At 46.7% G+C, this 13,274-nt stretch overlaps 1 protein-coding gene across 1 annotated transcript in view; it reads left to right on the top strand.

Moving 5' to 3' along the window:
- LOC135827576 (uncharacterized) overlaps window positions 1-6,124 on the top strand; it is a 41,906-nt gene extending 35,782 nt beyond the window's left edge. The window contains exons 15-18 of the mRNA XM_065340046.1: window positions 88-360; window positions 1,419-1,703; window positions 2,784-3,074; window positions 5,748-6,124. Of these exons, the coding sequence (XP_065196118.1) occupies window positions 88-360; window positions 1,419-1,703; window positions 2,784-3,074; window positions 5,748-5,755 (857 nt within the window). The 3' untranslated portion in view covers window positions 5,756-6,124. The remainder of the gene's footprint in view (window positions 1-87; window positions 361-1,418; window positions 1,704-2,783; window positions 3,075-5,747) is intronic.
- The last annotated feature ends 7,150 nt before the right edge of the window (window positions 6,125-13,274 follow it).

Here is a 13,274-nt window from a genome sequence, read left to right as displayed (position 1 = left end):
AAACCTGGGGTGCTTTGTTCCAGGTGAAGCTCTTGGCGATCACACACGATGTTGTGTTCTCTTCTTGCATGTCGTCACCCCCTGCAGAATCGCTGCAGATCGGCCATGTTCACTGGTATCGCAGCAGCCAACCAACCACATACGATCGGGCAAGCATGGCGTGCGAGAACATGGGCACAAGACTGATGACGTTGGACGAAGTGCTTGTCGCTATGGATCTGATCGTCACGAAAGCGACAAGCGTTGCCAACCAGTTCATCTGGGTCACCGACACTGCCTCCGGTCGCCCTGTCACGATCAAGCTGACGACCGGTCAACACGGGAAGCATACGACTGCACGCTTTATGTGCCTAGCATCACGTGAGTAGCATTGGGGGTGGGGTGGGGAGGGGATGTTTGTGTGTGTGTGTGGGGGGGGGATGTGTGTTTGTGTGCGGGGGGGGGGGGGGGGTGTGTGATTGTGTGAGTGAGAGAGAGAGAAAGAAAGAAAGAGAGAGAGAATGAATGAATGAAAGAGAGAGAGAGAGAAAGAAAGAGAGAGAAAGAGAAATAGAGAGAAAGAGAGAGAGAGAGAGAGAGAGAGAGAGAGAGAAAGAAAGAGAGAGAGAGAGAAAGAGAGAGAGGAAGAAAGAAAGAAAGAGAGTGAGTGAGAGAGAGAGAGACAGAGAGTGGGTGCGTGTGTGAGAGAGAAAGAGAGTGTGTGTGTGTGTGAAAGAGGGGGTGTACTTGTGCATAGCCCCCTCACCTTCACGGGCGTACTGACTGGCGTACATAGTATTTAAAGAAACCGAGTGTATTGGCAGCGGATAGCTGCACCAACTATGCAATACAATTCTGAGCACTTACATAATCAAGTATTTTGCAATGCAGTTCTGAGCCCCCCTGTAACTACTACCTGTACAAAATACTATATCAGCGTTGGACGAGATTGGTACTCTAAGTATGTAAATCCATCTTTTATACAAACGTCCACTCAAACACGATCATGAGCTTAAGAGTTGTCGTTGTCGTTGTCGTCGTCATCGCTTCCTTTGCTGGTGTTGCCAATGCGGATGCTGCTGCTATTGCTGTTGTTTCAAATCTTTATTCTCACGATAGCCAGTGGCCAATAAGAGATAGTAGTGTAAGAAAGGAGAAAGAGTGAGGAAGAATTGGATGGGCAGGGCCTAGGGATTAATGGTGTTGTTGTTGTTGTTGGTGGTGGTGGTGGTTTGCCGCTGCTGCTAAGCTTGAGCTATGCTGTGATATCACCCCCTCCCCCTCTACCCATACCCCCAATCCCCACGCCCACCCCCGATCCCCCTCCTCCCAATCCCACCTTTCGGGTCCCCTGCACGCCATAACTCTCCCGTTGCTTTGCGACCGTCTTGTTTTTGGCACACTGTCGCCGCGTCTGCTTGTCTATCGTCGTCTCTCAGCCAATGCACAGGTGAAGGCGCAGCGCTGCTGGTCAGGCGACTCGCTATATTTGGCGTACAACCAGGGCAGCCATTACAAGCCTGCGATCGAGCACTGCGCCCACCGTCGCAAGTCCAAGATCCCGCCGTCGTTCCTGCACTACTGTCTGGACGCCCTCATTCGCTGGCAGCCGTACTACGAGTCCTACTGGTTCCTCGGCCACCGTACCAACAAGCACCACGCCTGGGGCAATGACCTGCTGCGGCACAATGTGAAGACGAGCCTGCCGGTGATGTGCTGGAGAGGTAAGTTTGAAATGTCCATTCATCCAATGACCCCCCCCCCCCCCTGAAATGTCCATTCATCCAATGACCCCCCTCTCCCCTGAAATGCCCATTCGTCCAATGACCCCCCCTGAAATGTCCATTCATCCAATGACCCCCTCCCCCCCCCCCCCCTGAAAAGTCCATTCATCCTTATTTTAATGAACAAGGTCTTTTGGCGGTTCTGCGATATCTCTATCAAGGCGATTTCCTTATCAAGGGCTTGTCTTTCACTCACCTTGTCCATTTCTATCATTTACGAGTTGTGAATGAGAAATTTAGTAAAAATAAAAGAAATCAAAACTACTCTGATACTGAGCCAGTAATACATGTACAATGGAAGAAGAAAACACGTTTTGAACAAGTTATGCAGCAACTATTCACGACTGTAACAAGATGATGAACAGTCAGAAAGTGCGATAATAGGTCCTACGTAACCATGAACCTTCCAAGTTGGACGGCTGTTGGTTTGCGCATTGGATGTGTGTTAGAGCTAGGTCTCAGGTCGCAAAACCACACCCTACACGCTGATGCGGAAACGCGTTTTAAAAGTTACACCTGTTGCAAGGAGTGCAAGCTTCAATGTCTGAAGAAGAATGCCGAACATTGACTGGTGGGATGACAGCTACACCATAGCTTAATGGTTCCAGCATTGCTGGCCTCAAGTGAAGGTTCCTGGTTTGAGTCCTGGTGGTGATTGATAAAATAGTTCTGTACAATACTAGTGTTTGTCGCCGAAGTTGCACCAACCTCTTCTTCACAATTCATCCTATTAAATTCTTAAAACTTTCTTAATGGAACTGCCAATGGCCACGAAAAACATGTTCATTTAAAATAGGATAGGGATTTGCACAAAATTCTCCAAAAGGGCAGAATGTGCAAGTTAGGCGCTAACAATGTTTGCTCAACACACACACACACACACGTGCATGTGTGTGTGTGTGTGTGTGTGTGTGTGTGTGTGCGTGCGTGTTCGTTTGTGCACGCATGTGTATGTGTGTGTGTGTGTGTGTGTGTGTGCATGCGCACATGTTTGTCTCTCCGCCGACACTACCGGCACAGAGCGCGCTGAGGATGACCCACTGATGGTGGAACATGAGTGTAGTTCGTTCAACCTCTACCATCTGATCCAGGAGCAGCGCTCTTACCTCGACGCCTGGATAATGTGCGGCAAGAGAAACATGGTCATCCCACCGTCCCATATCAATTCCTGCGTTCATTTGTTCGTCACGAAAATGCACGAGCGGCCGGCGTGGGTTAACACGCCTCGACGTGCGGTCGGCACCGTTTCTGGCTGGGGAACTTCGCATGTTGCGAACGCACGCACGCCTCACACGGTGATATGTGCCAAGGGTAAGAGCAATACATATGTGGACGAGCATTCCCCATTCCAACCAACCAACGGGGTCATACCTCTCATGACCGGGGTCATACCTCTCATGACCGGGGCCATACCTCTCATGACCGGGATACCTCTCATGACCAGGGTCATACCTCTCATGACCGGGGTCATACCTCTCATGACCGGGGCCATACCTCTCATGACCGGGGTCATACCTCTCATGACCGGGGTCATACCTCTCATGACAGGGGCCATACCTCTCATGACCGGGGTCATACCTCTCATGACCGGGGTCATACCTCTCATGACCGGGATACCTCTCATGACCAGGGTCAAACCTCTCATGACCAGGGTCATACCTCTCATGACCGGGGTCATACTGTAAGACCAGTAGTGTTAACGAAAATTTAATTCTAACGATTTAACGAATTTCAACAATTCGCTAACATTTGATGTCGTTACGTAGAAAAACGATATGTACCTGTAAAGTCATCTGCCGGTTTTGACACGGAATTCGTTAGAATTTCACGCCGCTAACCCACAGAAATTCGGAGATTGTTAACTTTAATTGACGTTAAAATATCTGGCCTTACAGTAATACCGTTAAGGGCCATCCGTGAATACCGATATTTATTTAGAAACGAAAACTAGTTATTTCTCTTCAATCCCCCCCTCCCCCCCTTCCTCAGAAACGAACACATACAAACGGTACATAGTATCGATATGTATTCTTTTTTTCTGGACGTGCCCACACATACAAACTGTACATCGATATTTTTGGAGAAACGAACAGGCGCTCAACCCCCTCCCCCCCCCCCCCCCTAAATGACTAGTTTTCGTTTCTAAATAAATATCTATATTTACGGATGGCCCCCTAATGCACTTCAAAGTAGTAGAATACTTATCCGTAGGAGAGACCAAATACTGTAAAAGCAGAAATTTTCGGTGGTGTTTTATTTTCGGTAACTTCGGTGCCGACAATTTTTACCGAAAATAAAACGCACCGAAATTTTCGGTACAACCGATAATGTATACATGTAGTACTAGTACACCTACCTGGAGAACGGGTTTTACCGAAAATTTCCCGCTACCGAACCGCCGATTTTGGCGAATACCGAAAATATTACACCACCGAAAATTTCTGCTTTTACAGTACGTTATATAGTGCTAAGCATTCTCTTTCCGATGATACCTCATTCAATACCAACCTCAGAACTTCACACTTTTCGAAATATTGGACCAGGCTGCCACCTTAAACAGGGTCAAAACTCCCCTAGATGGGGTCATAACTCCCTTAGCCTCCTTCAACCTGGCCATACTCCCCTGGAGCGAAGTCAGAACCGCCTTTAACCGGACAGCCTTTCAGTTCCACGGCATTGGCATAACAAGGTTTCGTGGGGTTCGACGGCTGTGAGGTAACCACGAAAAACGCCACGAAAATCGGTTGGCTCAGAGGTTACGCAAAGGCGGTAGCCTCGATATTTCGGAGTACGGGAAACCGGCCTCCGCAGTCAGACACACACGCTCAAAGGCTGCGTTTACACGACAACGATTGAAAACGATTTGCGTTTACACGACAACGAAGTAGGACCTAAACGGAACAAAATCGTTGCGTTTACTACTATCGTTTACACGACAACCCCCGAAAACGATACCTAAACGGAACGAAATGGAAACGCACTTCAAAGTGTTTTGAAACGTTTTCAAAACGTTTGCGTTCTCGTGTAAACGGTGAAAACGATTGGAAACGGAGCGCGGTCATGGAAACCATTCCGCGCGGGACTATATTTCGCGGGAAATACCTGACCTTTGCGACCACCAGCACGTACCAACTCCAACTAACGTGTTACTTCCCGCCCTTGCGCCAAGCCAGCACGTGCTAACTCCAGCCTGATCACCCGTTTTCCGTTTTCGTGTAAACGGTTCAAAACGATTTGCCGTACTCGTGTAAACGGTTTGAAAACGATTCGAGGCCAGCCCGTTTTCGTTCCGTTTCGTTCCGTTTTGTTTCGTTTCGTCTCCGTGTAAACGCAGCCTAAGTGTAACACAGTACTCATGTGTCATACATTCCTGCGTGGCAGTACGGTGACTTCAACGAGAGTACTTTTTTCGTGACTCAGCTCCTTTTCAGTCGAAAGTTGATGCGCTTACAGTCCATTTCAAAACTATAGACGCGTAGGGTTTTTGAAATATTTCAAATTTGGTTGGAACTTTTTGAGAATAGTTTTCGGAATATTGCCCAGGACCGCTCCACAACTACTCTCATATAGTTTCTAAACGATTGGATAACAGACGCCCAATTTGGAAAAATTGATGCACAAAGTGATCACAGATTTTATGTGGTATAGATGCTGGCATAACGGTTTTGCCTAGGTACGCGTCTATAGTTTTGAAATGGACTGTAGAGGCCGTTACGGCCATAATAATTATTAAAATTTTTTTGTTGCGCGCAATCTCCCTAATGTTCTTATCCATATTTTTTTAATCCTCAGATGTTGAGCTTACGTACTAGTTATGACCGACAGTCTGCCAACGTAACGAGATCTCATGCAGCCAGATAGTGCGCCAGCAATCTACTGTATCATGTACGGACACCATACTGACTGCAATATCTCATTACCTTGGCGGACTGTTAGTCATAACTCATAACTTACTGGTCCATATGATTCTGTTTCTGATTTCAGCCAAGTAGCTGGGCTTCTTCAACAGCCGGGTGATGTAGGCGAGACGCTGGCCAGTGAATGCTCTGCTCGCTGCAACGACTCATCGTCGACGGCGTGAGAGCAGGACCGGTGTCCACTTCTCCCGACCGAAGTCACAGCATCTCTCTCGCGCTCGTCGGGAAACGTCGCCGCAGCTCGCCGCCCCAGACCGCTGCAGCGGATCAACTCAAGCATCCCTTATTTGTTTGTTTGTTTGTATTCTCTGTGTTTTTCTACTTTTATTGCTTTGCTATGCGAAGAAATAATACAACCGCGTGCGCGCTCGCGTGTGTGAGGAATGTGTAGTGCAATTCAACACGTATCAATGGCGGCTGACATTTGCAGATGGTCGCGGTCATGCGGAGTCCATTGATAAAAAAACCTTGGCATCTTAATCTGAGTGACTGTGGACCAAGCCTGGTTATGTCATAGCAAAGACTGTTCAGGGGTGGGATTTTCTGTGGAGGGGGGGGGGGGGGGGGGGGGGCGGCTGTCACTCTGACGTTTCGAAAAGTTTAGTTTTCCTGAAGAAGTTGCTTATTGGCATCTTCATTAGACGAAGGTCTCCTCGAAACTCCACAGCCTCATTCAATGGGCCATGGGAGAGGTGGATAAGTTTAGAATCGCTTGAAGTATGTCCACGAAAATTGCCGTGCTTTCTGTAGTGTGCGCTGCATTGGAGGCGGGGCCGGAGCATCAAGTGCGCGCGAGCGTTCACACGCGGCCGAGTACCAGTTCAGTTAGCTGAGCAAAAATGATTCACGATGACGACAAGAATAGTCAAAGGTTCAGAGCTAGCTCTTTTGCCTTATTTCATGCATGCAGTTTGCAGTCCAGATACCGTATTTGTGGAAAGAAGTAGTGTCTCTTTGCATGTGTGCGTATACGTATTTGTGTACATGTTTGGTTGTGGTTTATGTACATAATAATTATTATTGTTTATACACAGCTGCACGTATATAAGCTCCACACACAGATGTTTGTTCAAGAAAGTTCACATTCGACGTAACGCTAGCGCGCTGGCGGTATATCCAGGTATTATGGGATGAAAGAAAAGCTAAAAAAAGCTGAAAACTGAAAATTAATACTCGCGATACCTTGTGTATGCATTTCCGACCGAAAATACCATTGAAGTAAATGAAAAGGCGACGAGGAAACAATAACTTTATTAACCCTTTGAGACCCCAACGATCGAATTCGATCGTTTGGTATACAGTGACACTAAAATAATTATATCTCTGGTGTTCCTTCACCGATTTTCATAAACAAAGTATCTACGTTTCGAGAAGACCCTTGGCTATCACGTCGAAGTTATCCGAAGTCTCTAGGAGTTCCGATGCCGCCGTGGTGAGACTCGAAGTCGGAGACAAACTGAAAAATGCACTCAGATCGAAAAATTCAAATTTTCACGCTGCACTTGGCAGGAGATTTCCCCGGAATGGTACGTCATACTCAAGCATGCTGCACACCAAAATTTTGCGCTTGAAACGAGCTTTCCCCTGTATTTTGTTTGAAGTCGATGGGATGAAGGAGAATGGAATGGCGGCTGTTTGAACTTTGCTGAAGCTGTTCGCGCACGGCTGCTGTTTTGGGCGGCATTATAGGCCACGCAGAGCAGAGGCTGTGCAGGTAGTTGGCTTGAGTGTGGTACCATTCTCTTCGTCTTGGAAATACCTTTCCAACGGTGGTTAGTTTGTAAAAATCGGTGAATGTTTCATAGAGATACGAGCGAAAGTGCATGTTACTTGAAGGTGCGTAAATTGTCGTACTTTCAGTGGGGTCTCAAAGGGTTAACCCTTTGAAGCCCAAGGACGAGTATACTCGTCCCTAGTGATTTCCCAAGGACGAGTATACTCGTCCAAAACCCGCACTGTGTACGCATTGAGCATAGATCACTGTACAAAGCTTCGTATCTCCGTTGTCCTTTCTTTGATTTTCACAAACGATAGCTTGTTGGAAAGGTAAGGAAAATACCTTTCCAGCAGTGTGTCACTTGTGGCAGCGCAATGCGAAATACCGGAGCGGCGAACACCGGAACGCCGTTGAATACTTCTAAACTTGAGAATTTTGAAATTTTCGAGTACAGCTCGCGTGCGCATGGGGTTTCCCCATGACTCATACCAATGCAGCCCATGCGCGATGGGTACCAAACTGACCGCTTGAGCTTCAGCAGCACGGAGAACTTTGAATCGTTGTTTTGTGTTGAGTAAAAGTCATGAACCGAAGGAAATTGTCACTGTGGGTGGTGTATCTCGTTCAGGCGCGATAGAGCTGCACTCAAGGGACTTGGAGGCGCTTCTGTTGCTTCTCCGTAGTGTCTAGTCTTTATCTTTGGATGGAGGAGATCACAAGCTTTTCAGGGAGCTCCAGATCATGAAATTCCATTGCTGGTGAGTGAATTATGAAATTTTGAAGTCGACCATCCGTGGTTGCGTACAGCGCGGTGCGAGTGCCTGGGAAATCAGAAAACCCAGCTGGGCTTCAAAGGGTTAATGCGATTAATAGTATAAGTGAAGCGGACATTACAAAATGATGAATGAGAATACATGTATCTAATATGGTTGTTCCTAATCGATTTTCTTGAGACTATCATCAGGGAAAATCGTCTCACAATAGAGGCTATACGGAGAAACAAACTACTTATAGGTTATCGGATAGTGGGAAGTATTCAAGGTGAGGTGTGAAAAAAAACCAAAGTGGGAGAGAAGACGAAAGAAATTAGAAGAAAAGATGTGAGAGTGTTCTGACGGTGTGAGCTACTACAAAAGGTGAGTGAAATGAAGGCGTGGAAGCAGGTGAATGTGATAGAGTGAGGAACTGTGAGGTGTAGGTGTATGCGAATGAATACGTGTGTGAATGCTAGGTGAAGAGTCTCAGTTTTGTGACATATTCTTTCTGAATACATAGATTAGGATTGTGTTTACGGATGAAAACAGCTTCTAACACCTTAAGTTCACGAAATCTACGAGCACGACACAAAACAGTGAAGCATGAATCATCATACACTGAGCAGCATTGGCTACTAAACAAGAGGTGTTTCTTAATTGCTGACCCTTTCGTTGTGGTCTCACCTTCAGTCCGGTCATCTTCATCTTGGTTGTCCAACTCACTCTCTTCATCACTGCTCTCACGGGAAAGAAAACGTTTGATAGAAGGAAGTGTCTACTGAATTGTGTGGATTTGCGTTGTTGCATGCGAAGGTACCGATTGCGAAATAATAATAAGGAATTTAATTAATGGACTCGGATGGAGACCCAAGGAATAATTTATACAAAAGAAAAGGACCAAGAAACTACAAGTTACGCTATAATGTCCACTAACACCACCAGGTACTAAACAATCAGCTCATGCGACCGACGACACTGACCGACAGTACTGACGTTCTACAACTAACTGGCTAATAACAGCTCTAGCACATCTTGGATGCGCACTCCAACAGCCTTCCAACTTACTTGGAAGGTTCTAAGTTATAGAAATATCAAGTTGTGTGGAATGTTGCTTTGCGTCCTTGAATCGTGGTTTGACCGCATTGTCCAATAGTCTTGCCAGTATCGTCGTCGACATGCATGAACATCCGCCAACGCCCTTCACAGTTGAGACTTTCAGCTCATGCTTGTCTTGGTTGCGCTCACCTTCCCCTCCTTATGTTATTTCTATAACTTAGAACCTTCCAAGTTGGAAGGCTGTTGGAGTGCGCATCCAAGATGTGCTAGAGTTGTTAGCCAGTTAGTTGTAGAACGTCAGTACCGTCGGTCAGTGTCGCGCAATGTTATCGCATGAGCTGATTGTTTAGTAACTGGTGGTGTTAGTGGACAGTATAGCGTAACTTGTAGTTCCTTGGTCCTTTTCTTTTGTATAAATTCAATTAATAGTAATAATACACCGGAGAATGTACCCAGCGTGCTCACAGTGGAAGCAGAGCGTAATACCAACCTGCCTGATGATTGCGAGAGCATGAAACTTGAAGTAGCAGCAAACAAGCCTTGCTTGTCCTTAATTGTTGTTCTGTACTGTAATAATAATAAACACAGCTCGCATCTTCCCTGAACCTGTTAGACAGGAGCAGAGTCGACGTATCTGTCAACAGTGTCAAGCCAAGTTAGTCTATCTCCTGCAGCTTGGAGAGCGCTCTCCACGGAGAGATCCGCTGCCTTCAGGTTGTGCCAAATCGTATCTATCCACCGCGATGGTGGGGTTAACCCTTTGAGAGCCGATTGAAAATTTCAAAATTCTGCATATTTTCATGTTCTTTGGGACGTAACTTCATTAATTATTATTTAAGTACCAACAATTTTACTGATGTTGAGCTTTGCTGATGGTCTGCAGTACTGTGGCAACGTGTGGAGTTCAGCTGGAGAGGGCAGTTACCACTGTATGTTGGGGTAAAGTAAGTAAATTATCGTGTCCATTCCCGAAGGGAACTCATGACGGCCGCTAACATCCGGCAAAACCCTGGCGGCACATGCAGCGCCTAAGTAAATAGTTACCCTAACGGTGCATTTAGCTGCACTTGTGCCTGGTGACAAGTTCCCAGTTGACAGTGGGTAGCAGCACGGCTGGAAAAACCGCTCCCAGGCCCAGGCAGGACTCTCGTATCTCAAACACGGTCTTTGACCGACCCACTGTGCCTGCATGGTATGGTGTGGTGGTTGATCAAAAATCTGAACCTGCTGTTACTCAATCATTTTACAAGTAATTTATATAAAATTATTACTCAATCTGCGGACAGCATGCTGTTTCGTTCTTTCAATCCTTGTGAACTCATCAGAGCAGCACAGAGGAAATGAGGCCGAACCTGATAATCCTGAAATGAAGATTATTATTATGATAGCAATGAAAATCTCCTTACTGATTGCTTTTGCCTTCGTTCTACTTCTACTCGTACCAATTCCTGCACTCGCTCTCAGGTATCTTCGTCTGTCACTCTACCAAAAGCTAAAACTCGTTTCGGTCTCTTTTCAGTTTCTTTCATCGGTTCCGACCGTTGGAATGCACTCCCCGCTGCAGTCCGCTTATGCTCTTCACTGCACCTATTCCGTCATTCAGTACTTTCATTTCTAGGGTACCCTGTAAGAAGGCCTTAGGCCTGTGGGGATTGCCCTATCAAAAATTTGATAATAATAATAATAATAAATAAAAATTTCCAATCAGGCCTGAACGTACCTTGCCAGAGTGCTCAAACTGACAAGTCAGTGAGCTCTGCGTAATCAACAGTAATGCAAACAGCAAAGGCACTACCCCACATGAGAGTGCTCAACTACTACAATAATTAAAAAAGTCTGAGCTGATACCGAGCGGCGAGTGGGAGTAAATGGTTGCGTTTTTGTAGTGCACTGATGCTGCTGAAGCGAGTGAGGTTGAACACCGTGCGCAAGGCAAGTCTACTCAAGCGAACCAGGCGCTCATATTGACCCTCACGAAGGCAGTGAGCAAACGCATTCGACCCATACTCGAGAACTGATTGGATGGACGATATGTAGAATGTTTTCTTGGCGTGCTCCGTGAGTTGGTGTCGTATCTTCCTGAACATAGCGATCTTGTTTCCAATCTTGCGCTCAAGATTCTTTCCTTGTGTTTCTTATTATTCCTTTTACCAACATTTCACACTCACTTTGCGCACTTTCTCTCGCATCCATAACTATGTTACTAGTACATACACAAATAGGAGATCCCCCAGATAGGCGTTAGCCTTTGGGTAATCCTGAAATAAAGATTATTATTATTATTATTAAGATGGGCGATGTGGGCACCGAAAGTAAGGTGTTCATCCAAAACGATGCCAAGGTACTTACTTCACTTCCCTAACAAAATAATAAATACTACTGCTACTACTACTACTACTGCTACTACTCCTACTACTACTACTACTACTACTTCAGGCAAAGGGGCAATTGAGGTGTTGTTCAGTTGAAGGCTGACGTCAGGGGTCAAAGGTGTGAACTTCGACCTGAAGATTATGAACTGAGTCTTGTCAGGGTTGAGGCAGAGACCTCGTGCAGCCAGGAAATCACGAACAATGGTAATATCCTCAGCGAGATCGAGTGTGAGTTGGTTTAGGTCCTTGCCAGCTTTGTAGAGGGAAACATCATCTGCATATTGCCGTGCCTTGCAGTGCTTTGTTGCCGAGGGAAGATTACGAACTGATAAATTGAACAAAGAGGGCCCAAGGACGGAGCCTTGCGGCACACCTCTGTTTCCTGATAATGTGTCCCCCTGAGCTGTCTTCGTGACGACACGCTGTTCCCGGTTCTGTCACTGTACCTCCCACGCCAATGTCTGTCAATTCTTGTAGGAGCATGCCATGGTTTACCGAGTCAAATTCCTTGGACATGTCCAGGAATGCGGCAACAACAAAGTGTCCCTGATCAAGGGATGTGTGCCAGTCGTTCACTACACACGCCAGTAGGTCTTCACAGGAGTGGTGTTTCCGATACGCAAATTGCTCCGGGGGGAGTAGTGGTGAATCAGTCGGAGCAGTGTAGATGTGATCCATGAGTTGTTCATGTGCCAGTGTCTCCAGAAGCTTAGCCATCTGCGGCAACAGTGATATCGGCCTGTAGTTGCTAGCAATGGACTTGTCACCTCTCTTGTAGATGGGACGTACATGTGCCAATTTGTAGCATTCGGGAAACTCACCGGTGGACAGTGAGGACGAGAAGAGCCGTGCAAGTGGTGCTGATATTTGCTCTCCAAGTATCTTGTAGATGGGGGGAGGGATCAACTCAGGACCTGTGGCCTTGCGGTTGTCAAGATGTCGTAGAAGAGCCAGGACGTCATCGGCTGTCACAGCGGTGAACTCCGAGAAAGAGTGTTGAGTCAGTGGCCCATGTGGAATTGTCAGAGGGATTTGTGAGTTGGGTGAAAGATCTGTAATGACCTTGGCAAACGTAGTTGTGATATCGTGCAGACTTGCAGCAGGATTTTGCGAGATCTTCTTCCTTCCAAGTAAAGTGTTGAGAATGAACCACTGGGCACGTGGGTTGCGTCGATGGTCATGCACGTGGGTTGCGTCGATGGTCATGCAGTTGTTGCTGGAATAACGCAGAGCGCTTTTCTTAGTAAGCAATTTACATTGACGTCTAAGGCCTCTGAAGTTCTGGACAAGACGTGCACAGTCTGGGTGTTTGGTCATGGCACGGTGAGCACGTTTTCTTCGGTAAAGCAGTTGACGGAGTTCATCATCGACCCAGGGTTGCGGCATCTGTTTCCTGGTAGCACGTACTTGTACCAACGGGCAGTATTGGTCTAGTGAAGAAGTGATCTTGTCCTGCAAGCTCTGGAGATCATCGTTGTGAGTTTCAACTTTGTAGATTGACCATTTGTTGAGCTACACTTGTCTGGAATTCACAAATAGGTAGCGTACGAATGGGTGGTTTGCGAGTGTAGAAGTGATGTTTGGAGCGTACGATTGGTAGGAGGAGGTGCATAGTTGTACAGTTACAAGTTGGTGGTCGGACACGTCGCACGGTTCTACTGAGCAGGTATGGAGATAGAGGTCAGTGTGTGCTT

The sequence above is a fragment of the Sycon ciliatum genome, chromosome 11 (genome assembly GCF_964019385.1).
Source record: "Sycon ciliatum chromosome 11, ocSycCili1.1, whole genome shotgun sequence".
Classification (NCBI taxonomy): domain Eukaryota; kingdom Metazoa; phylum Porifera; class Calcarea; order Leucosolenida; family Sycettidae; genus Sycon; species Sycon ciliatum.
The sequence above is the reverse complement of the archived record's forward strand: the minus strand, read 5'-3'. Positions and strand labels throughout refer to the sequence as shown.